The 22,603-nt window shown below is 42.6% G+C and overlaps 1 protein-coding gene across 2 annotated transcripts in view; it reads right to left on the bottom strand.

Annotated features, from left to right (window-relative positions):
• Positions 1-1,467: 1,467 nt before the first annotated feature.
• Positions 1,468-22,603, bottom strand: part of bcl2l1 (BCL2 like 1) — a 34,002-nt gene continuing 12,866 nt past the window's right edge. Inside the window, exons 2-3 of one of the 2 annotated variants that reach the window (XM_072556862.1) lie at positions 13,051-13,166; positions 1,468-2,717 (exon numbers count right to left, since the gene is read on the bottom strand). In XM_072556862.1, the coding sequence (XP_072412963.1) occupies positions 2,648-2,717; positions 13,051-13,166 (186 nt within the window). In that variant the 3' untranslated portion in view covers positions 1,468-2,647. The remainder of the gene's footprint in view (positions 2,718-13,050; positions 13,167-22,603) is intronic. The other variant, XM_072556863.1, reaches the window with a different exon arrangement.

Below are 22,603 nucleotides of genomic sequence, written 5' to 3'. Positions count from 1 at the left end.
TTGTGTGTGGGGGAAATAATGTCTCACTAACTTAATTGATTTCTTTGAAATAAAGAGGAGGATTGATGAGGGAAGAGCAGCAGACATGATCTATATGGTCTTCAGGAAGGCGTTTGACAAGGTTCCCCACAGTAGACTGGTTGGCAAGGTTAGATTACATGGAATACAGAGAGAACTAGTAATTTGGGTACTGAACTGGCTCAAAGGTAGACAGAAGGTGGTGGAGGCCTGCGACCAGAGGTGTACCACAAAGATAGATACTGGGTCCACTGTTTTCCATTTATACATAAATGATTTGGATCTGAACATAGGTATGGTAAGTAAGTTTGCAGATGATACCAAAATTGGGGTTGTAGTGGACAGTGAAAGTAGTTGCCTCACATTACAATGGGAGCTTGATCAGATGGGCCAATGGGCTGAGGAAAGGCAAATGTAGCTCGAGAAATGCTGCATTTTGGAAAAGCAAATCAGGGCAGGACTTACCATTAAGTGTATAAGGTCCTGGGGAGTGTTGCTGAACAGAAACCTTGGAGTGCAGGTTCATAGTTCCTTAAAAGTAGAGTCCCAGATAGAGAGGATTGTGAAGGCGGCATTTGGTATGCTGTATTGGTCAGTGAGTTGAAGAGTCATTTCGTGGCTGTACAGGACATTGGTTAGGTCACTATTAGAATAGTGTGTACAATTCTGGTCTCTCTCCTGTAGGAAAGAGGTTGTGAAACTTGAAAGAGCTCAGGAAAGATTTATAAGGATGTTACCAGGGTTGGAGGGTTTGAGCTATAGGAAGAGGTTGAACAGGCTAGGGTTATTTTCCCTGGAGCTTCAGAGGCTGAGGGGTGATGTTATAGACATTTATAAAATCATGAAGGGCATGGATAGGGTAAGTAGACAATGTTTTTTCCCCAGGGTGTCAGTCCAAAACTAGAGGCAGGTTTTAAGGTGAGGGGAGAAGATTTAAACGAACCTAAGGGGCAATGTTTTCGCACAGAGGTGGTGCATGTAGGGAATAAGCTGCCAGAGAAAGTGGTGGAGGCTGGTACAATTCCAACATTTAAAAAGCATCTGGATGGGTTTATGAATAGGAAGGGTTTAGAGTGATATAGTCCCATTTGCCAGCATTTGGCCTAGGTTATGATGTCTGGTTGGCATGAACAAGTCAAACTGAAGGATCTGTTTCCACGCTGTACAGGTCTATGTCTCCACAGTACTGTAAAGTCAGAGTTTGAAGAATGGGACTAGTTAGATTTTAAACAGCTGGTCCAAGACGACCAGATGATCTCTTTTTGTGCTGTATCGTTGTGAGATTCTAGAATTCTGCTGTTCTGTGACCCGGAGACACAGGCAATTAGGTCTCCTGCTCCTGACCAAGCACACCTGTGACCGTGTGGCTTGAGATGCTTTCTTCAGAAAATTGTCCATCAACAGAATCAGAAAGGAAAGGCAAAAACAAAACATCAGAAGTCAGTGCTCTTGTGTTTAAAAACAAGTCATTTTAATTTAAATTTTAAGACTGTGTAAAGTAGTTCGCTTCTAATGTGGTGTGAGCAGCAAATTAAAAAGGAATGATTACAGTGAATAATAGTGACTAGTAGTCACACCTTCAGCATCCACACATGACAGCGGAAAACCTTAAAATAATTCTGAGGCATTTAAGGAACATGGACAACCCAAGTGCCGCAAAACCTTTTCCAAATGATCTTGTCAAAATGGTTGAAGTCTTGCTTTTCATTCCTGCTGAGCAGTGGCAGCTTCAGCTTCAGTTCAAACAAGATGATCAAACTCTCCTGCAGTATACCATCAAGACAATGCCAGAAATCAGGGAGCCCATCAGAGACAGACTTTGTATGGTCACTCCCCACTCAAGCACCACATCAATATTCCAGCAGGTAACAAAAATTTTTTAAAAATTTGGTATAAATAAAATGTCAGTCAGCCTTCAGTTACAGGAAAACTCTGCTCCATTGCCTAAGTTATGCCGAGCAGTTTCCAGTTGAGGGTGTTGCCCACCACTTCCTTTGATTTTGAACTGTAGTAGGCCATTGGCATCTCCAGAACAAGCAGCAGCTTTCTTGCAGGCCACTCGAACTTCATTCCTCCTCTGGAATCCAAGCAACTTGGCTTTTCTTCTGTGCAGTCTGACTCGTCTGTACTATTCAGTCACATCAGACATGATAGATCGTAAAATTCACACCACAGTACAGCGAGGGGGCTGCTGTGTTTGTGGATTTTTTGCCAATACGACACAGAGCCATGTCACTGAATGGAGATCTTCACTGTACAAGCTGCTGGTCAGCGCCTGCACTCCAGGTTCAATAATCCTGGATAAAGTTAGCTTTAGTTACTGATGTAGTTCATTTACTTGCAGATAATCTGTCACAGCACCTGCATGAATGCTTTGTAATTGTAAACTGAGTACACATACACAATACACAATGTATAAACAGCTGACAGTGTTCCAACACAAGGAGTAAGCTGAGATCTATCGATGCAGCTTTCATGGCCATGCCATTCTGCTAAGATATTCTTCCAATACAATGGCTGTTGACCAAAGCTTGCCTCTTAACGCAGTCTCACTGCCGTTACCTTCTCCGGGCTAAGAACGCAGCAATGGCCAAAGTCGCACCCACAGCCGTTAGTGCCATAAACCATTTTACAACAGACTCCTGCAACTGACGGTTCCGAGCAGCAGCATTATTTCCATACAGTTGTACAAAAGCGTCCTGGAAAAAGGAAACAGCACAAGTTACTTGTCAGCAGACACTGCTTTTGATACTAGAGCAAACTCAAATGTTTCCATCAGCCACTATTTAAAATTGCACAAAAAGTCAAAGCCCATGGTTGAGTTCCCAATAATGGGGCCAACAATCAAATCAGACCCAGATAAAAGGGCAAAGACCACCCCACCCCCATGTTCTATCCTTGCTTAGGTTAGCCTGTCACAGCCAGGTCAACGATGGAACCACGTTGGATTTAACAAATTCACTGTGGGAATTTGGGTGATGCTGTTCAAGCTGAATGTACTGTGTCTCCTGGAAATAACTACTGTACATAAGTTTCCTAGGTCAATTCAGAGGGGATTAGGAATAGTGCTGTGTGGGACTGGAACTGCATACAAGACAGAACAGGTACAGCCCCTAAGGAACATTACCCAACCAATTAGGTTTTCATAACAGTCTGACAGCATTCATGGTAATTTTTTCTGATGCCACTAATTTTCTACAAATGTATTTAATTCTACATCACATATGGTGGCAGTGTCATTGGACCAGTAATCCAGAAACCCAGGCTAATTCTCTGGGAATACAGGTTCAAATTGCACCATGGCAACTGGAGGAGTTCAACTTCATTTAATAAACACAGAACAGTAAACTAGTCTGTAATGGTGAAAACCTAGTTAAATCTGCTGTCCTTATCTACACACGACTCTATACCATGGTTCATGCAACCATTGTTAACTCTTAACTGCCTTCTGAATCAGCTGAGCTCAAGTCAAGGCAATTAGGGATTGGCATTATATGCCAGCAACATCTCACAAAAGAATATAAAGCATGGAATTGCTAGTCTGGTACGAAAACCACTATCCTACTATATTCCTCCTTTGCCCATGATTAGCATTACTACTATCCCAATTATGGACCAGAGACTTACTCTGGAATTATATTTATGCCTTTCTTTAGAACACATGTACATACAAACAAGGACAATCTAGGGCTGTGATGTCCTCCAGTTAAATTAGCAGCCAGTGCTAACTTCATATAGAATAATGATCTTTAGTGAAGGTATGGAGGCTGCAAGCAGCTCCCAGAGACTATCCCAGAGAGTCCATTTTGCAGCCACAGGATGCTAAAGAGGAACATTTATATGTTATAACAGCAAGGCATAAGCATGGAGTAAGCAGGGTCACTGGACCTGAAATGTTAACAATGCTTTCTCTCCAAAGATGCTGCCAGCTTTGCTGAATTCTCCAGCAATTCCAGTTTTTCTTTCGGCACAGTGAGCCTTGGTACTACCAAATCATTTCAACACAGTAAAAAGAAATCCAACAAATTGCAGTTAAATAACTTGAGTAAACAATCATAAACAGCAAACACAGCTACATACAGTATTACTCTGCTCCTGAACTTAGTGTGGGGCTGTGTCTGTTGTGGTTTGGGGTTACCTTGAAGCATTTTAAATGTGTCCATGTGATAAGGGCAGACTGAACTCTCAATAATTTAGAACTTGCACCTTAATATACAAATATAAAATCTTTTAACCAATCCATTCTATATCCAAGATCTACATTGTATGCTAAATTCTTGTCTACCCCACCACACTGCCACATTCTGACTGAACATTACTTAAGTGTAACTGAGCTAGAGTACAAGAGAAGTGCACACAAATAGAATTTGCCAATTTGAGTCCCATCAAACCCAACTTCAGATTTGTGTTAATTAGTCAGAAGAACACAAACAAAACAGCTAACAAATTAGCTTGCTACATGTATAGGGGAATCATACAATGGAGATACACAAGAATATCACTGAGCTATCGGGGTCAACTGGTCCCTTTTGTCAAATTCACTGTTCAACAGTTGAACCATCAAGGTGACCAATTTGTCAAGCTCGGAGATTGAAGCAAATTCCTTTTTGAGCAATCTACATTTTAGGTATCATGTGATATGATAAAACTCACAGAGTGCATAAGGACCAGGAGACAGTGGAGAGCTCACAGGGACATCAAACGTGTATGGGTTCAGGTTTGATTACCTAGGTCTGCAGGAAACCAGGTTAGATTAAGGAGGAATCTGTTGGAACAGTGGTTTTGGTACTGGACTAGCAACTCACTGATATTTTGAGTTCAGACCCCACTCTGATAACATGTTGCATTCAGTAAACTCATGAACAGGCACAAGATATACTAGCAAAAGCTACTGGATAGTTGTGAAAGCCTAATTAACTGGCTTGTATCATGCATGGATAATAAAAGCAGTATTATGCAGATGCTGAAAATCTGAAATAAAAACAAAGTGCTGGAGAAACACAACAGGTTTGGAGTTTCAGTCCAATTTGACTTGAACTATGTAGAGAGTTTCCTAATCCCCTCTGAACTGACCTAGGAAACTGCTTAGTTATTTCTCAGCAGGTAGACAATAAATGCAACCTTACCTGCATTACCCATACTGAGAGAGCATGTTAACTAAAATGATGGAGTTCCCACTGATCCCCTGGCTGTGAGTGAATTAAGAGCTGAAAATGCGTTGCTGGAAGAGCGCAGCAGGTCAGGCAGCATCCAGGGAGCAGGAGAATCGACGTTTCGGGCATCAGCTCTTCTTCAGGAATGAGAAAAGTGTGCCCAGCAGGCTAAGATAAAAAGGTGGGGAGGAGGGGTGTTGGGAATGCGATAGGTGGAGGGAGGTCAGGGTGAGGGTGATAGGCCGGAGTGGGGTGGGGGCGGAGAGGTCAGGAAGAAGATTGCAGGTTAGGAAGGCGGTGCTGAGTTCGAGGGATTTGACTGAGACAAGGTGGGGGGGGGAGGGGAAATGAGGAAACTGGAGAAATCTGAGTTCATTTCCCCTCCCCCCACCTTGTCTCAGTCCCAACCCTCGAACTCAGCACCACCTTCCTAACCTGCAATCTTCTTCTTGACCTCTCCGCCCCCACCCCACTCCAGCCTATCACCCTCACCTTGACCTCCCTCCACCTATCACATTCCCAACACCCCTCCCCCAAGTCCCTCCTCCCTACCTTTTATCTTAGCCTGCTGGACACACTTTCCTCATTCCTGAAGCAGGGCTCATGCCCGAAACATCGATTCTCCTGCTCCTTGGATGCTGCCTGACCTGCTGCGCTTTTCCAGCAACACATTTTCAGCTCTGATCTCCAGCATCTGCAGTCCTCACTTTCTCCTGTGAATGAATTAACCAGAGCAGGGATCTTAGAGTCCACACTGGGATTTTGCTGTGATTACAACTTCCATTATAATAAATATTTTATGATTCTATATGACTGGTGTACAAATAGTGAACTTGTATTTAGACAACACACTCCAGCCTGAATCAGAAGGAGTCTTCAATTGAGTTTAAGACATTTCCTAATAGCACAATTGCTAAATAGAATGAATGGACACGCGTACTTATGTTTCTTACGCAGTCTGTTACACAATATGGCTTTTGGATGAAACAGTCTTTTGTCAACATTCATTGATACAAAGCTGCAGGTGAGATTCAGACACACATACATAATCCAAGTTTGAACTCTGAAAACCCATAGGTCGCAGAAATTAATGCTGAGCTTCTGGGACAGTGTTGTGCTCTCCACTCACACGATCAAGATCAAATACAGCATGTACGGGCCAAAACAATGGGCAAGATGTTAGAAAATCAACAAAGGCCAAAATCAATGTGAACTTTGAACCTCTGGCACCGAATCCAAATGAGATCAATTAGCCCTTTGTAGACAATCTACCTGAGTCCCTTTGAAAGGCTGCAGGATCATTGAGCAGCTCTCTTATCTTAATTCAGTTTAACTCAATTAAAAGCACTCCCTCTCTCACAAATCAAGGAGGAGTTCAAACTCCACTCAAGTACAACCTGAGAAGCTATGACACTGAAACAAAAAATGAAATTGGAGAAACTCAGCAGGTCTGGCTGCACCTGTGAAGACAAAACAGTGTGAACATTTTGGGCCCAGTGACCCTACTTCAGAACTCTGAACTGCCTGTTAAGCTGCTCGAGAGAGCAAAGGTTGCCATATCCCCAACCAATTCATTCAAACATGTTGTCTCTGCTTGTACTACATACAGGAACAGTAAATCATGCAAACAGGCAACTGCTTCTGTGACAAAACAGCTGATACAATTCAATATTAAACCATCATCTTAAGATTAACACTTCTGCTGTTCGTGCATGTTATGACATATTAGATTAGATTCCCTACAGTGTGGAAACAGGCCATTCGGCATAAGTCCATACTGACCTCCAAAGAGCAACCCACCCAGACCCATTTCCCTCTGACTAATGCGCCTCACACTATGGGCAATTTAGCATGGCCAATTCACTTGGCCTGCACATCTTTGGATTGTGGGAAAGAAACCAGAGCTCCCGGAGGAAACCCACACAGACAGGGGGAGAATGTGCAAACTCCCCACACAGACATACAGTCATCCGAGGTGGGATTCGGACCCAAGTTCTTGGCACTATGAAGGAGCAGTGCTAACCACTGAGCTACTGTGCCATCCAATCCTGGACTGGAATCCAAGGGTTCTGACCTAGAGGGAAGAACACTACCACTGTTGCAAAAGTCCTATATTTCTGCTATATAAAATGAAAGGTTTGCCAAATTCCCCTAAATTGGGAGGAGTGATAAACAACACTGTCCTTATCAACACACGGTCAAACGCAAACAGTCCCACTATTCACTGGCCACACCTATATTCCTGACACCCCACCCTCCTGAACACATTCTACTCTAACACTGACACAGTCCCTACCAACTTGCACTACCCATCACTTCATCCGCTTTTTATATTTTAGCCAATCTCTACTCAAACTTTCAGGGATTGTGATAAATATACTCATCTTGAGTGCAAGTGAAGGGGTCATAACTTATAAAAGCAGCTTGACGTGCTAGAGAAAAGCAGCCTGTTTGACTGGCATTTCAGCTACACAATCATCAACATTCACTCGCTCCACTACCAGCACACAGTAGCAACAGTGTATATCATCTACTAGATGCACTGCAGAAATTCACCACGGCTCCCAAGACTGCACCTTATAAATCAATATCTGCTATCATCTAGAAGGACAAAGGTAACAGGTACATGGGAACACCAGTACCTACAAGTTCCCTTCCAGGTTACACACCATCCTGACTTGGAAATACTGTGTATCACTGCTCCATCAGTGGTGCTGGGTCACAATCATGGAACACCCTTCCCAGCAGCATTGTGGGTGTTCTGTACATAATGATTATTATTATTTATAACTACATTGACTAACTTCAGGTAAACAATTGTGAACAGTCAGCAAATAACTACAAGTTAAAACTCTAATCCTATATAAACTCTCTCTTACACAAACAGAAAATTAAATGGGTTTATATAGGTGAGGAAAAGGCAGCTTGGTTTCTGTTGACAGATCAGAGATAGTTCTTTTGCTGAATGCTGCTTCATGGTCTTCCTTTTCCGGATACTTCCACATATTTGCAGGAGCACAGGATGACTGGTTCACACTTACAAAAATATCTGATTTTAAAAAGCCATAGCTTACAGCAACTGAAAACTAAACTAGTATTCATCAGGCTTCAAGTGGCTTTTACTGCTGAGAACAGGAAGAGCTCTTGAGCTGATGGAGATCTCAAGGCTTCTCTGTTCGCCTTGTTCCAGATTCAAGCTGTTCAATTACCTGCGATTCAATCTGATAGTTGTTGACTGGCAAGCAGCCATTGTCATAACGATCATTAAGGCTACAGACCAGTCAGATACTTGTTGCCTGCTCAAATCGATTTATGTACATCCTTGGTCCAGCTTGTCTGCACCTTCTCCTACAACTGCTGAAACCAACAGCTGTGTAAACAGTACAGTACTCACAATGCCTGGCAGATTACTTGCTTTCAAAACATGCAGTAATACTGTTTTAAAACCGTCCTTTTCCCTTTTTACTCTACATCAAAAATACAGAAATGAAAGACACATTATGTCATTACATTGTTGCACTTAAAATTGAGAGGAGTTAAACATATACATCCTTTCCTTTGTGGGGGAGTCCAAAATTAGAGAAATAAAGAGTCAATTAACTCATTCAAATAATCAAATCAATCTGGAATGCAGCAAGAGTCGAAGAGTTCTTGTGGGGCAGTGGCAGTGTCTCTACCTCAGAGCCAGGAGGTTTGGGTTCAAGTCCCACTTGCTCTGGAGGGGTGTCATAACATCTCTGACTAGATTATAGATCTACTTTTTAATCACGAGTTGTGATAATGCCGACCTTGCGACAGTAAGAGGAAACCGCAAGTCTGGAACATATTGCCTGAAGGGTTGGTTGAATCACAGAGTCATTCAAGAGTCAACCAAGCAAATATAAATAAACTAATAAATCCAATAGAAATGGAAAAACTTGTTCAAAGACTTTTAAACTTTTGCAACAAGTGTTTGCAGCAAACTAGAGTTGCTTCACAAGGGAGACTGTGGTTTCCATGATTTGTTGATGAGCACTCTGGACAGAGTTCAAATCTTGGAGGAACCTCATTTCTTGAAGTCAGAGTAGCAGTAGCAGTGGAGATTCTCAATAAGTGCCTGAGGATCATGGCTCAAATCAAGCTCAGGACAGAGCAGCAGAATTCAAAATGGCTGACTAAAGTGACATCAGCGATGATTGGTAGATACTTTAAGCTGCATTAAGGAAAGGGAAGAGCTTAAGCTTCTTTACAGAAGGAAACTTAAGCAACTTACTAATTGGTTTAAACTTAGGATAAATATTTTAACTAAAGGTAAAATAGAGAAGTGCAGTGTCCCATGTTGCAGGCTTGCAGTTTATGGAAGATTTGAGAGGCTCCTGGCAGTCTGGAGAACCACATATGTAGGAAGTGCCAATGATTTGAATAGCTTGAGCGCTTGGTTTAATGAGCTTGACCAGAGGCTTGAGGGACAGTGGTGCGTACATGAGACTGAACATTACTTGGACAGCATGATTTTAGATGAAGTCACACAGCAACTTCAGAAAGCCAGGGAAGGAATGGGGGAACTGGTCAAGAGAAGGGTTGCAGGCAGTGGGGGAGTCTGAAAAGGCAGCAGAGGCTGGTACCTTCACAACATTTGAGAAAAAAGTGTTTAGATGACCACTCAAAATGCAGTAACAAACAAGGCTACTGGCGAAATGCTGGAAAATGTAATTCAAGTAGATAGATGCTTGATGAGTGATGTGGACACAACAGGTAGAAGAGTCTCTTTCAGTGTCGAGAAACTATGATTACACCTACAAAGATGCTGTACGAAGGGTATCTTAATCAGGTGGAATGAAGAAAGGACAGTCAAAAAAGCACATGAAACATGATCACCAAGTATGGTCAGAATGGACTGTATCCATGTTATAAATCTTGAGTACAGACAGGGACTGATAGCAGCATCTTACTGGTGTAGCATTACTCAGCGGATTAGCTTGCTGAGCAATCAGGAGCCTTCCCACCATTAGTAAGCCAGCGAGGTAGAATCAATCATCATGACGGGCCAATGTGTTGCAATATAGCTGTCTCCCCTTTGTAGCTGGCATGCCATATCTGAGCCAGAACAGCAGTCTGGAGGAAACCGATAGCAGAAGGACAGAATTGGGTGAGCCTTTTTGGGAGGTGGCCTGTTGCACATCTGATACCAGTCACGCTGCTGGAACAAACAGCCTTTCTTGGAACTTTCACATCAGCAGGACCACGTACGAATATTTCTCTGGTTATTAAGACGACTTTCAGGAATTTCCTCTGTTCTTTCAGTAAAATCAGGACACACCCCAAATCAGGGCGCGCAATAAATTGCAGTGAGCTAAACAAACACTTCTTTATGGCCTCTCTCCAATACCTCTTGCCCGAACTCCTAATGTCCCACTATTAATCTTTGCTAACACTTAGCGCCTCCTAAATATCCCACTGTAAATGCATAATGAACCAATTCCTATTGCATCTCCTATTGTATTATGTTTTTCCACAAAATAAATCACTGTAGATCTATAATGACTGTCTTCACAACCAGTATTATACCACTGGGTAGATGTATGAATTGCAGCAGCAATGTACTGGTTCCAATCTGCACTGAGTTAAACGGAAAGCCCTTTAAAGCCTCACTAATCTGTAAATGAAATGCCCAAATTGCAATGGTACTCTTATTTCCTGCAGTCACAGCCAAGAGACATCAAGGAACTTTCATCAGATAAAACCACCCAGAATACAGTAAAACAAACCCATCTGAAGACAGCCAGGCAGTGTGCCTCAATAATGCACTGAAATATCAACCTAGCCTATATGTCTACATACAGAAGTGCACAGAGAAGCTAAATATTCAGTCCTTTAAGTTTTAGGTAAATGCAGTTAACACTTGCAACTTTTAAGTCAGACATAGGCCTGGACTTTGAAATCTTTAAAGTGTTCACATTTGTGTCACCCACTTATGTATTAGACAAAGATATAGACAGTGAGACAACTGTAAGAGACCACATCTCTATTGTTTTTGGGACTATGGACTGAAAATCTGAAAAACTGACACTGTTTTAAGAGAGAACACATAGGATTTATTTGCAGTTTTGGGAAAACAAGTAAAGCTAACTGATGCATACGGACCAGCGTTACGTTTCAGAGGCATCAAATCTGGACAAAGTAGTGCTATTTGTTATGGGTCCAGGAATGCTCAGTACAGCAACAAACCTCTGATTGATCAGAGTGCAGCTTAAAACAGCCTGTGAGATAGAGAAGCAAAGAAACTTTGAAGTTAGCTATAATCTTTTCTCTCTCTCCTTCTTTGCAAAAAGTTGTCAACAATTTTCTTTTAAAAAAAATAGACATTCAAAAGTATTGTGAGAACTAATTCTAAAACTCAAAGACCACAAGACAGAACCAGCTAAACCAAGCAAACAGTGAACTATTGACTAAGTGTTGCTGTACAAGTAATGCTAAGGCTTCATGAGGAATTGAGGATTGTGAAACCAATCCCTCTATGTTGAGATTTTATTTACTGAGCGATACAGAACACTTAAACAAACGGGTGCAGCAGGCTGTGAAGAAAGCAAATCCTTTGTCGACTTCCATGGCAAGAGAACTCTATGCTTTGCTGCAACTGGACAAGGCCTTGGTGACAGCCCACCTGGAGTAGTGTGCAGAGTTTTGGTCTCCTCATGGAGGGAATGCAACCAAGTTTCTACCAGACTGATGCCTGGGATGACGGGTCTGACATACAAAGACAGACTGGATCGATTAGGCTGGAATTTGACTGCAATTTAGAAGAATAAGGGGGTCCAGCTAGGAAGGATATTTCAGTCAATCAAGAAGTTCAGAACCAGAGCTCTCAGCTTAATGAAATGAGGTAGGCCACTGACAACTGAGATATGGAGAAATTTCCACACAGAATTTTTTTTCCACAGAAAGTAGTTGAGACCGTTGAATATCGTTCTTAGAACTAAAAAGGGATCAAAAAAGGTACAAAGAGAAAGTGAGAAAATGGTACTAAGCTATTCTGAAGGCAACATTAACAAGACAATCAACAGCCATGTACCATCCGATGGGTCTTGAGTGTTAACTGTTGTGCACTCATTTGCTGCAGAAATGATCAGCTCCAAGAGAAACTCCGACACAATGGAAGTTTAAGTTACACCCATCCTACAAGAATGGGTTAATAACTTTCTATTTAACCTCGAGACATGGACCACAGACAGATGGCTATCTGCAAGACAAAGCTTTGTCTCAATGGTAGCAGCTTCCCCCCTAATAGGTGGTGTCATTTGGCTCCAACAGAGTTGAACTCAGCTGCCAAATAATACATACAATGTTGAAACCACAGACAATTCAGGGATCAGCACTGTTCCATACAACATCTACTGACAATATCAAAACCCCTGACAACAGATTTCAAAGGAGAAGTCTCTGGCCTAAGCAGCAACTTGTTTTGATGCTCTCCAAGTAAAGCCTTATTTTTTCAAGAGTGAAGCAAAAGTTACATTTCAGAAAACCCTCCTCAGAAGACCTGACCGTTAAATCTCGTTTTAGTCTTCTGGGCTTCCATTTCAAAAGTGAGGACATTTTTAAACTAAAAACAACCCCAAAGAATTACAGATGTTGAAACTCAAAAACAAAAAACAAAATTGCTAAAGAAGCTGAAGTGCTGAAGGAGGGTCGCTGGACTTGAAATATTAACTCTATTTTCTCTCCAGATGCTGCCAGGCTAGAGGTTTCCCAGCTATTTCTGTTTCTGTGTGTTTGATGTTTTTAAACTGGTGCCCCTTGATTGTTGCGTAGTTAAATTGCTGATAATTGAAGAATCTGCAAGGATAAAAAGATTCTATCTCCCCATGTATGTTTGTAAGCATACCAGCATCATATATACCTGAAACGTCTATTCTCCTGCTCCTCGAATGCTGCCTGACCTGCTGTGCTTTTCCAGCACCACACTCTCGACTGTGACCTCCAGCATCTGCAGTCCTCACTTTCTCCTTTTTCCAACTGTGTGAAATAAATCCAACTACAGTTTTAACTTTATCAATGTACTGTTACAATCTTCAGAAAGGCAGAGCCTGGAAACAGAGGCAGTGAGAGAAAAGTGCCCCAACTACATTAGAAAAAAAATGGGGAAAATTAATTTACAATGTTCTTACAGACAGGATGATAGGAAGACAGAGCAAAGACCAGAAAAGTGCAGATGCTGGAAATTAGAAATGATAACAGAAATTACTGGAAAAACTCAGGTCTGGCAGCATCTGTGGAGAGAGACCTGCTGAGTTTTCCCAAGAGGGATTTTATCTAAAACTTGCAATCTTTGCAACATGTCATGTAAATGAAGTTTTTCCCACTCACACAAAGGAGGATTAGTTTCTCAATTATTCTTGTTCATCCCTGCCACGAGTTATCCCAGAACTTTGCTGTGTGAGCCCTCCCTAATCTCCAATGAGTTGTCGTGAAATCCAGCTCAGTTCATTATGCAATTCAGCCTTCCATCCATTGACTCGGTCTATACTTCCTTTAGCCTCAGGAAAGCAACCAATGTAATTGAAGACTCCTCTCACCCCAGTCATATGTGCTTCCATTGGGTGGAAGGTATACAAGTTTGAGTACAGGCACAAAGAGATTCAAGAACAGCTTTTTTCCCCCCACGATTAAACTTTTGAATGGACCTCTCAAATGTTACCATTGATCGCTCTCTGTGGCTGTAACACAGTATTCTGCACTCTGTTTTGTTACCTCGATGCACTTTGTATGGTACAGTCTGCTTGTATAGCACATACAACATTTTTCACTGCATATTAGTACATGTGACAACAATAAATCAAATCAAATTATTCACACACCCAGCAAGGTATTCAGGATCCCTTCTAAACAAGTCACAGCCATCATTTTCAGCTCAGTCCCCAACCTCAATCTCACCTGTTTTCTTTGCAAAACAGTTTGAGCTATTCTATGCAAGTACCCAAAATTTTGCAATAAAACTAATGGTGCTAACTGCTAGAATCGAATGAAAGATCACTTAGAGAGCTGGTTCACCAGAGACAGCAGTAGCTCACTAAGCTCATCAAGACAGTTCTGCTGGCCTTATATGACAGCAACGCAAGGCACTTCCATTAAACTTAGACTAATTACTGAACCCACTGCGCTCAGCATTTGCTCAATACATCCCACTTCATCAGATGATCGGCCAATGTTGCAATTAAGAGTGATGCTTGATGACATGACTTGATAATGTGACTGGATCAGGAGCAGGGCATTTTGCACTTCCACATGAATTTGTAAGTACAATCGATTTTGTAAATATTCAGATATTGATTCTGGTACAGAAAGCAACATGACAGAATATTGCAGGAAATGGTCATCACCAAGGCAGGTGCCACCATTCAGATGAGATATTAAATCAAGACCCTGTTTGCCTTGCAGGTCTCAAACATGGTTTAAAATTCAAGAGGAGGGGATTCTCCCAGCATTCTTAGTTTAACATCATTTAAACAGATTACTTACTGATTTGTCTCACTGACGTAAGACAGAACAGTGGCTCAGTGGTTAGCACTATTGCCTCACAGCACCAAGGGACCTTGGTTCAATTCCCACCTCAGGTGACTGCCTGTGTGGAGTTTGCAAAATTCCACACATCTGCGTGGGTTTCCTCCCACAGTCCAAAGATGGGAAATTTAGGTGAATTGACTATGCTAAATTGCCCATCATGTTCAGGGACGTGTGCGTTAGGTGCATTAGTCTGGGGTAAATGTAGAGTAGTAGGGAAATGGGTCTGGGTGGGATATTCTTTGGAGGATCAGTGGGGACTTGTTGGGCCACACTGTAGAGATTCTATTTAAAAACAAAAGGAATCCTTGTGTGCATAAATTAGCTCACCACATTTCTGACATTATATGTAATGGCACTTCAAAAATATTTATTTGGCTGTAAGCTGCTTTGAGATGTCCTGAGGATGTCAAAGCTGCTATATTTGCTACCTTTTTCTATTCAATGTGCTGCTTGACAACACTAGAGTGGGCACAGATAACTGCCAGGGTACATCTGCAACATCCCATACTAAAGCCTGCAGATCTCTACAGCACAGTGCATTCTCGCAAAAAAAAGTCCCAGAAATTCTGAGATGCTGAATGATATTACTAACTCTGCTTGTCTGAATGGTGTGGGGGTCTGAGCAAACTGGGGTGAAAATTATTGAGGCCTGATCCATATCTGTTCCTGACTGCCGAACATTAATTGGTGATGCTCCTTCAAAACATCTTGTAAACATACCAATTAGGGCCATTCAGCCACTCAAGCCTACTCTGTTATTCAATAGCATCAAGAGTCTTTGGAATTCTTGCCCTTAAAAGGCAGTGGAAGCAGAGTCCTTGGAAGGTTTTCAAAGCAGAAGTGGATAGATTCTTGTCAGGCAAGGGTGGCATGATGGCACAGTGGTTCACACTGCTGCCTCACAGCTCCAGGCACCTGGGTTTGATTCCAGCCTTGGCCGATTGTGTGGAGTTTGTATGTTCTCCCTGTTTCTGCCTGGGTTTCCACTAGGTGCTCCTGCCTCTTCCCACAGTCCAAAGTACAGGTTGGATGGATTGGCTAAATTGCCTTGTAGCTTCCAGGGATGTGCAAAGTGGGTCAAGTAAATGGGGGGGGTTATGAGGATAGGGTAGGGGCTGGGGCTGGGTGGGATGTCTTCAGAAGATTGGTGCAGACTTAAATGATCCAAGTTCCTCTTAACGCACAGCTGTAATCATTCTAAATGCAGGGCACAATTTTACTCCAATCCATTTGTTGCTGGCCTAAGAAATGGGAATGTGCTTGGAGAATAAATATAAAATAAACCTGTATGTCCAAATTTCCAACTTCCATCTCAGCACCATATTCACAATATACGCCTGCGCTGTCAGTCAGACAGACAGAATCACTGATGCTTTCATTTAAGTTAACTCTTCTGATAGATTAGTGGATAAATGCTGTGTCAAACATGGCATGCATAGGGTGTGAAAGTGAAGAAGTGTGTCAATAGTTGGGTTCTGGTCTGATGGTGATAAAGCAGCAAATGGTTTCAATATTTTCAGGCAAGTTCAATACATTTAAAAACTCGTTTGGAGGTCTGCATTTAAATCTATCCCATTTAACGCTGTTTCACTTTACCATGGATAAGTTACTGGACCATGTAGTGTTGTTGAAAGCTATGAAATCTATTTTAATAAAAGCCAAAAGAACAGTGAATGTAGTAAAGCAAAACAAAAACAGAAATTGCTGGAAAAACTTAGTAGGTCTGGCAGCATCTGTGGAGTGAAATCAAGAGTTAATGTTTCAGGCTGAGTGTCCCTTCCTCAAACCTGATGGAGGGGAGGCGTTGGCCTAGTGGTATTATCATTGGTCTGTTAGTCCAGAGACCCAGATAATGTTCTGGGGAGTTGTGTTTAAATCCTGCCATGGTAGATGGTGAAAGTTGAATTTAATAAACATCTGGAATTAAAAGTCTAATGACGACTATGACGCCATTGTCAATTGTCAGAAAAAGCCCATCTGGGGTCACTGATGTCCCTTAGGGAAGGAAAATGCCAACCCTATCGGGTCTGACCTACATAGCAATGTAAAATCGAAAGAACTCCAGATGTTGCAATTCAGGAACAAAAACAGAAGTTGCTGGAAAACCTCAGCAGGTCTGGCAGCATCTCAAGAGAAATCAGAGATAAAATTATGGGTCTGGTCACCCTTTCCCAGAACTCAATGCACAGCAATGTGGTTGACTCTTAACTGCAATCTGGGCAATTAGGGATGGCCAATAAATGCTGGTCAGGCCAGCGACACCCCCACAACTCAAATGAATGAAAAGAAATAAACCAATGGTAGATTCAGTTTAATATTGTTTACCTTTCTCCATCAAATGTCCTTCTTTCTTCTCACTTGATGTTTCCCCACCACTGTGGGGGAACAGGGCCCTTAGCTGTAGGTGATCCATTTCCTACACTTTCTTGCTGCACTCATATGTTCTCTTCTTTTCACTGGTCTTTATTTTCCAGTCCACCAGCTTCCACATCCAAAGAATCACAAGCTATCATTTCCAGTAGGATGCCAGCACTAGACACACATTCCCCTCACCCCTCTTTTAGCATTCTGCAGGGACTGTCACTTCCTGGACACCCTGGTCCACTCCTCCTCTACTCCCAGCATCTCCTCACACCTCCATGTTACACCTTCTGCCATTGCATGGGAATGTAACACTTGCTCTTTCGTCTATCTAAGTCTCTAAGACACACCTTTCTCCTGCCTTGGCTTACCATCGTGCATTCCTTTATCTGTCCAACTGGATTTCAACTCCATCTAATTCGGACTACTCGCCTTTCTCCTCCTGTCTTCAGCATATATTCCTAGCTACTATCACTTCTGAACGGTCACTGGACTCAAATTCTGCTTTCTCTCCACAGTAACTGCCAGACCTGCTGAGTTTCTTCAGCACTTTGCTTCAGATCTTCTGTATCCACAGTTGTTTGTTTTATTTATCCAACTCCGTACTCTGTTCCCACTTTGTCCACGTACCCTTTGATCGCTTTAGCTCCAAAAGCTATACCAAATTCCTTCTTTAAACATTCAGAGTTTTGGCCTCAATTGCTTCCTGTAGCAGAGAATTCCACAAACACACCACTCTCTGGGTGAAGAAATTCCTTCTCATCTTGGTCCTAAATGGCCAACCTCATGGTTGCAGACTCCCTGGACAACAGGAATATGCTTCCAGCATTTACACCATCTTCTCCTTTTAGAATTTCATAGGTTTCTCTGAGACTAACCCCCAGGATCCCCCTCACTCTAAACTCCAATGAGGAGAGTCCTAACTGAGTCAGTCTCTTCATTCGCCAGTCTTGCCATCCCAGGACTCAGTCTGGTAGACTTTTGTTACACTCCACCTATAGCTAGAACATTCTTCCTCAGATACCATGAGAAATGAGAGTAACAGACACAGAATGCTGGAGAAACTCAGCTGGTCTGGCAGCATCGGTGGAGAGAGAAACATTTCAAATCTTGTATGACTTTTATGACTTCATCTGCTCTCCACAGATGCTGCCAGACTACATTTCTCCAGCATTGTGTGTTTGTGTCAGACTTCCAACATTTTCAGTATTTTGCCTATAAAGAACAAAAGTAGACCAGTCCTTTGAGCCTACTTCGCCATTTAACAAGATCACATCTGATCTGATTTTAGACTTAAACTCTGCATTTCCTCATGCCCAGGAATCTTTCATTACCTTGGTAATATCGGTCTTAAAAATATTTTAAAAGATTCTGCCTTTAGAGTAAGGGAATTCCAAACATACTCCGCCCTCAAAATAAAAATGTTTCCATGTGTCTGCCTTTAAGAGTGACCAGAGTCAAAAAAAGTGATGCTGGAAAAGCACAGCCAGTCAGACAGCACCTGAGGAGCAGGAAAGTCGACGTTTTGAGCATAAGCTCTTCATCAGGAAGAGTGACCCCCACAAGAGGGAACATCTTTTCACATTCACCTGGTCAAGTCCCAGCAGTTCAGCCTCTGACTTGAACTGATATCATTCTTCAAGGCAGCCCCTCTCTGTGCTCAACCTTGTGACTTTCCCCATGCCTGGTCATCAAGAGTGGAGCGGCCCATTGCCTGCAGTGTGCATCAGGGATTTCTTACTCATCAGGCTCCAGACTACCTGTTTGAGCAGCTGCTTGTCCCTGGCAATGTTTTAACTGTTCCCTGTCAGCCCCTCTTGCAGGCCAACAATGCCCCTAGTACCCTCTCTGACACAGTGGAGCTGCTCCTCTTGGCAGACAAGTGCTTGGGAGTTCTTGCCTCTCCACTTGGCAGGCAGCACGTTAGCTGTGACTGAACGTGGCACTCTTCAGATAGTACCCAGAACCACAGGGCTCACAGACAGTGCAATAACACAGGGGAGCTGAAGTTAAACTAGACTGAAGGATTGAAGGCAAAGGACCCTCAACACTCAGACTAGCGTGGGGTACACCATTCAACTGATGAAGAATATCATTCAAGAGGAATACAGTTAGCTTTGAAGCTGTCATGAGGTGACAGAAGAAGGACGTGCTCTTGTTATACAGTTGTTGTGGTTCTGTTCGCCGAGCTGGGAATTTGTCTTGCAAACGTTTCGGCCCCTGTCTAGGTGACATCCTCAGTGCTTGGGAGCCTCCTGTGGAGCGCTTCTGTGCTGTTTCCTCCGGCATTTATAATGGCCTGTCTCTGCCGCTTCCGGTTGTCAGTTCCAGCTGTCCGCTGTAGTGGCCGGTATATTGGGTCCAGGTCGATGTGTTTGTTGATAGAGTTTGTGGATGAGTGCCATGCCTCTAGGAATTTCCTGGCTGTTCTGTTTGGCTTGCCCTATATTAATTGCTATTAATTGCCCTATATTGCCCTATTTTAACAACACTACCATTATAGGACAAGCCAAACAGAGAACAGCCAGGGAATTCCTAGAGGCATGGCACTCATCCACAAACTATCAACAAACACATCGACCTGGACCCAATATACCGGCCACTACAGCGGACAGCTGGAACTGACAACCGGAAGCGGCAGAGACAGGCCACTATAAATGCCGGAGGAAACAGCACAGAAGCGCTTCACAGGAGGCTCCCAAGCACTGAGGATGTCACCTAGACAGGGGACGAAACGTTTGCAAGACAAATTCCCAGCTCGGCGAACAGAACCACAACAATGAGCACCCGAGCTACAAATCTTCTCCCAAACCTTGTTATACAGTAGTAGTACCCCATCCTCTGAGCCAGGAGACCTAGGTTTGAGTCCCACCTGCTTCAGAGGTGTCTCATAACACCTTAGAACAGGTTGTTATAGAGAACAGCTTCATTCTCCATAGGACTTTGGGCAGCCAGAGAGGATTTCAATGCAAGTTTTCTTGAGAGAAAAGACACCGAGCTTTTTCTTGCACGAGTTGTGCTGATCAGAAATAAAACAAAGGCAGCCGGGCAATGTGGAGCCTGGAGGTGGTGGCGGTGGCCAGTAAGAAGAGACATACAGCCTCTCAAAACGATGCTATTAAGCACTGGTTAAGACATCTTTGGAAACAGACAACAGCTTAAACAGATAGTTTGGAGCCTGCTGAATAAAAGGGTCCCTGCCACAAGTCACAGGCAGCAGTGTCTCAGCCTCACTGACAGAGATTTCACCACACAGACTGGCCACAAATAGGGGTGTCAGGGAAAGAGAAGATCAGGGAGAAGGATCAAGAAGTAGGAAACAATTTAAAAGGCAAGCAGGAGGTACTGAAAGTGGAAAAATTCAATTTTTTTTAATATTAAAAACTTTTTTTGCTTTCAAAGTCATTTGATTTACTCTAGTAGGAACTTAGCAATGTAAAATATTTCAATTTCCAAGGGATAAAGGATTTTTTTGGTGATCAGGAATTCCAGTTTTAACACCGATTTGTCTAGCAACTGGTTTTACTTGAAGTTGTGATTTTGATTTCACTACATCTTTAAGTGAAAATTTCCTCTAGCACAGTCACAAAGCACCACAGCAATATGGAGATTGTGAAATTACATTCCCAGCACAGCAAATTGTGAAATAAGCTCTGTAAATCTGATATATTTCTGGCACCAGAAAGCCACATGGAAAATCAACAGTTTGTGCTAAGAAGAAAAATAAATCATTCATCTGCTTCCAAGAAAAAAACGGCTGCAGCTCCTAACTGGTGCAAATGGCTGTGGAGCAAAAACTGATGTGGGTTGTATTGGTAAAGTCATGAAAATGCTTCCGTGAGGAAATACAGCACTTTCACTGATTTGATTTCAGTATGGATTATCTGATGTGACAGGCACATCCTGGGGAGGCTTGGAAGTATATGATAGCAAAACAAACATCATTGTGGTCAGCTGTGCAGAGCAAGTCACACTCAAACTGCTGTCTGCAGGTGACTGTGAGGATGAGTTATGCAGCAGTGCATGTTGTGAAGCACAGACAACAAAGGGAGGTCATGTGACAGAAGAGATTTTTGATTGACAAGAGAAGTTAAGATCACAACTAGATCAAGCATGACATTGAATGGTGGAGCAGACTTGATGGACCAAACAGCTGACTGTTGCTCTTAGGATCGAAATCCTGCACATACGTCCACCTCAACTCCAGGTACCAGAACACATCATCCTGAACAACAATATGCCCACAAGTGTAATTCAGTAAATACTAGACAGAAGGTGATCATCAACATTTTCACTCAGCGAAGGCTGTGTGAAATATCACAGACTTCGATCAAAAAATAAATGTTCCATTGACAAAATTCTGGCATAGCAGACAAGCCCATTTCACAAACAAGGAGTGGCAGTCCCATGATGTGGTGCTATGGTAAGGGCTGTGACAAGCTGATTTATTCAGCTACAATACAGCCTCCCACAGCTGGTGGTAACACAGTGATTCATCTCTCCCAGATACAAAAATAAATAACTTGAGGTAAGGTTCTGCACCATTTCATTAATTGATTTTCAGATGCATCTGTTCATCCAGAACATTTTCACTGTCTATTTCCTCATTTGTGAAAGAACATTGAACTCTGATTCACCCACAGTTCCAATCATTTCCAAACTTTGTACATCAGATTTCACAACAACATCACAAGTGTTTGACACACTACCTTAGGCAACACTGCTCTCGTTATCATCATGTGTACATCAAAAACAGCCCATCCACTCCCCTTTATGCCCAACTTATTGCCTCGTCTTGATTGTTGTTCAACCCCATATTCTCTCCGTCCGACTCTCTCCCCAACTGGCTACATTCAACTGGCAGGACCAAAATTACTCAAGTTGAAAAGATACTGCGATTATAGCAATTACACAGCTGTACTCCCCACCTACTCAAGTTGTTGAAACTGCTCTCTTCAGCCCCTCACATCCCACTTATGGCCAGCCAAAAACCATCAAGACAATTTACAATGGATTCCCTACCACAACCTGCACAGGCCACCAGTAGCTATTCCAACAACAACTATCAGCCTGAAAGATTTGTTTCCACATGCGAGCTAACAACACCCACCTTTAGCTAATCATCACCCTCGTCTCCAGAAGCACTGCTGTGTTATCTGAGCACTAGTCTGTTTTGATGCATTGGAACCGAATTACTTTGTGGTAAAGCAAAAGGCACGTGGCTTGGTTGCTCAGCTACCTATGCAGGCTCAAACCCATAGTCAGCATCCTTATTGTTCTACTCAATTATTTGCTGAGCTACAAACCTCAAAACCAGTCAGTCAATCACCAAGATCACTTATTCCCAACTCCATAACCTGCGCCAAATCTATTTTATACTTGCCAAGGTGCTGATCAACACCTTGGTTAAGTTTAAACTAGACTTTGACTACAATTTCCTTTCAGGATCTATCCTCCTGATCTAGAATTCTGCCCATCAAATCAGAGCCTGCAGCCGAAGTGGATGAACTTTACAATCCTGCCCTTTC

Source organism: Chiloscyllium punctatum, chromosome 37, assembly GCF_047496795.1.
Source record: "Chiloscyllium punctatum isolate Juve2018m chromosome 37, sChiPun1.3, whole genome shotgun sequence".
In the NCBI taxonomy this organism is placed as follows: Eukaryota; Metazoa; Chordata; class Chondrichthyes; order Orectolobiformes; family Hemiscylliidae; genus Chiloscyllium; species Chiloscyllium punctatum.
Note: the sequence above shows the minus strand (reverse complement) of the source record. Positions and strands in the feature narration are given on the sequence as shown.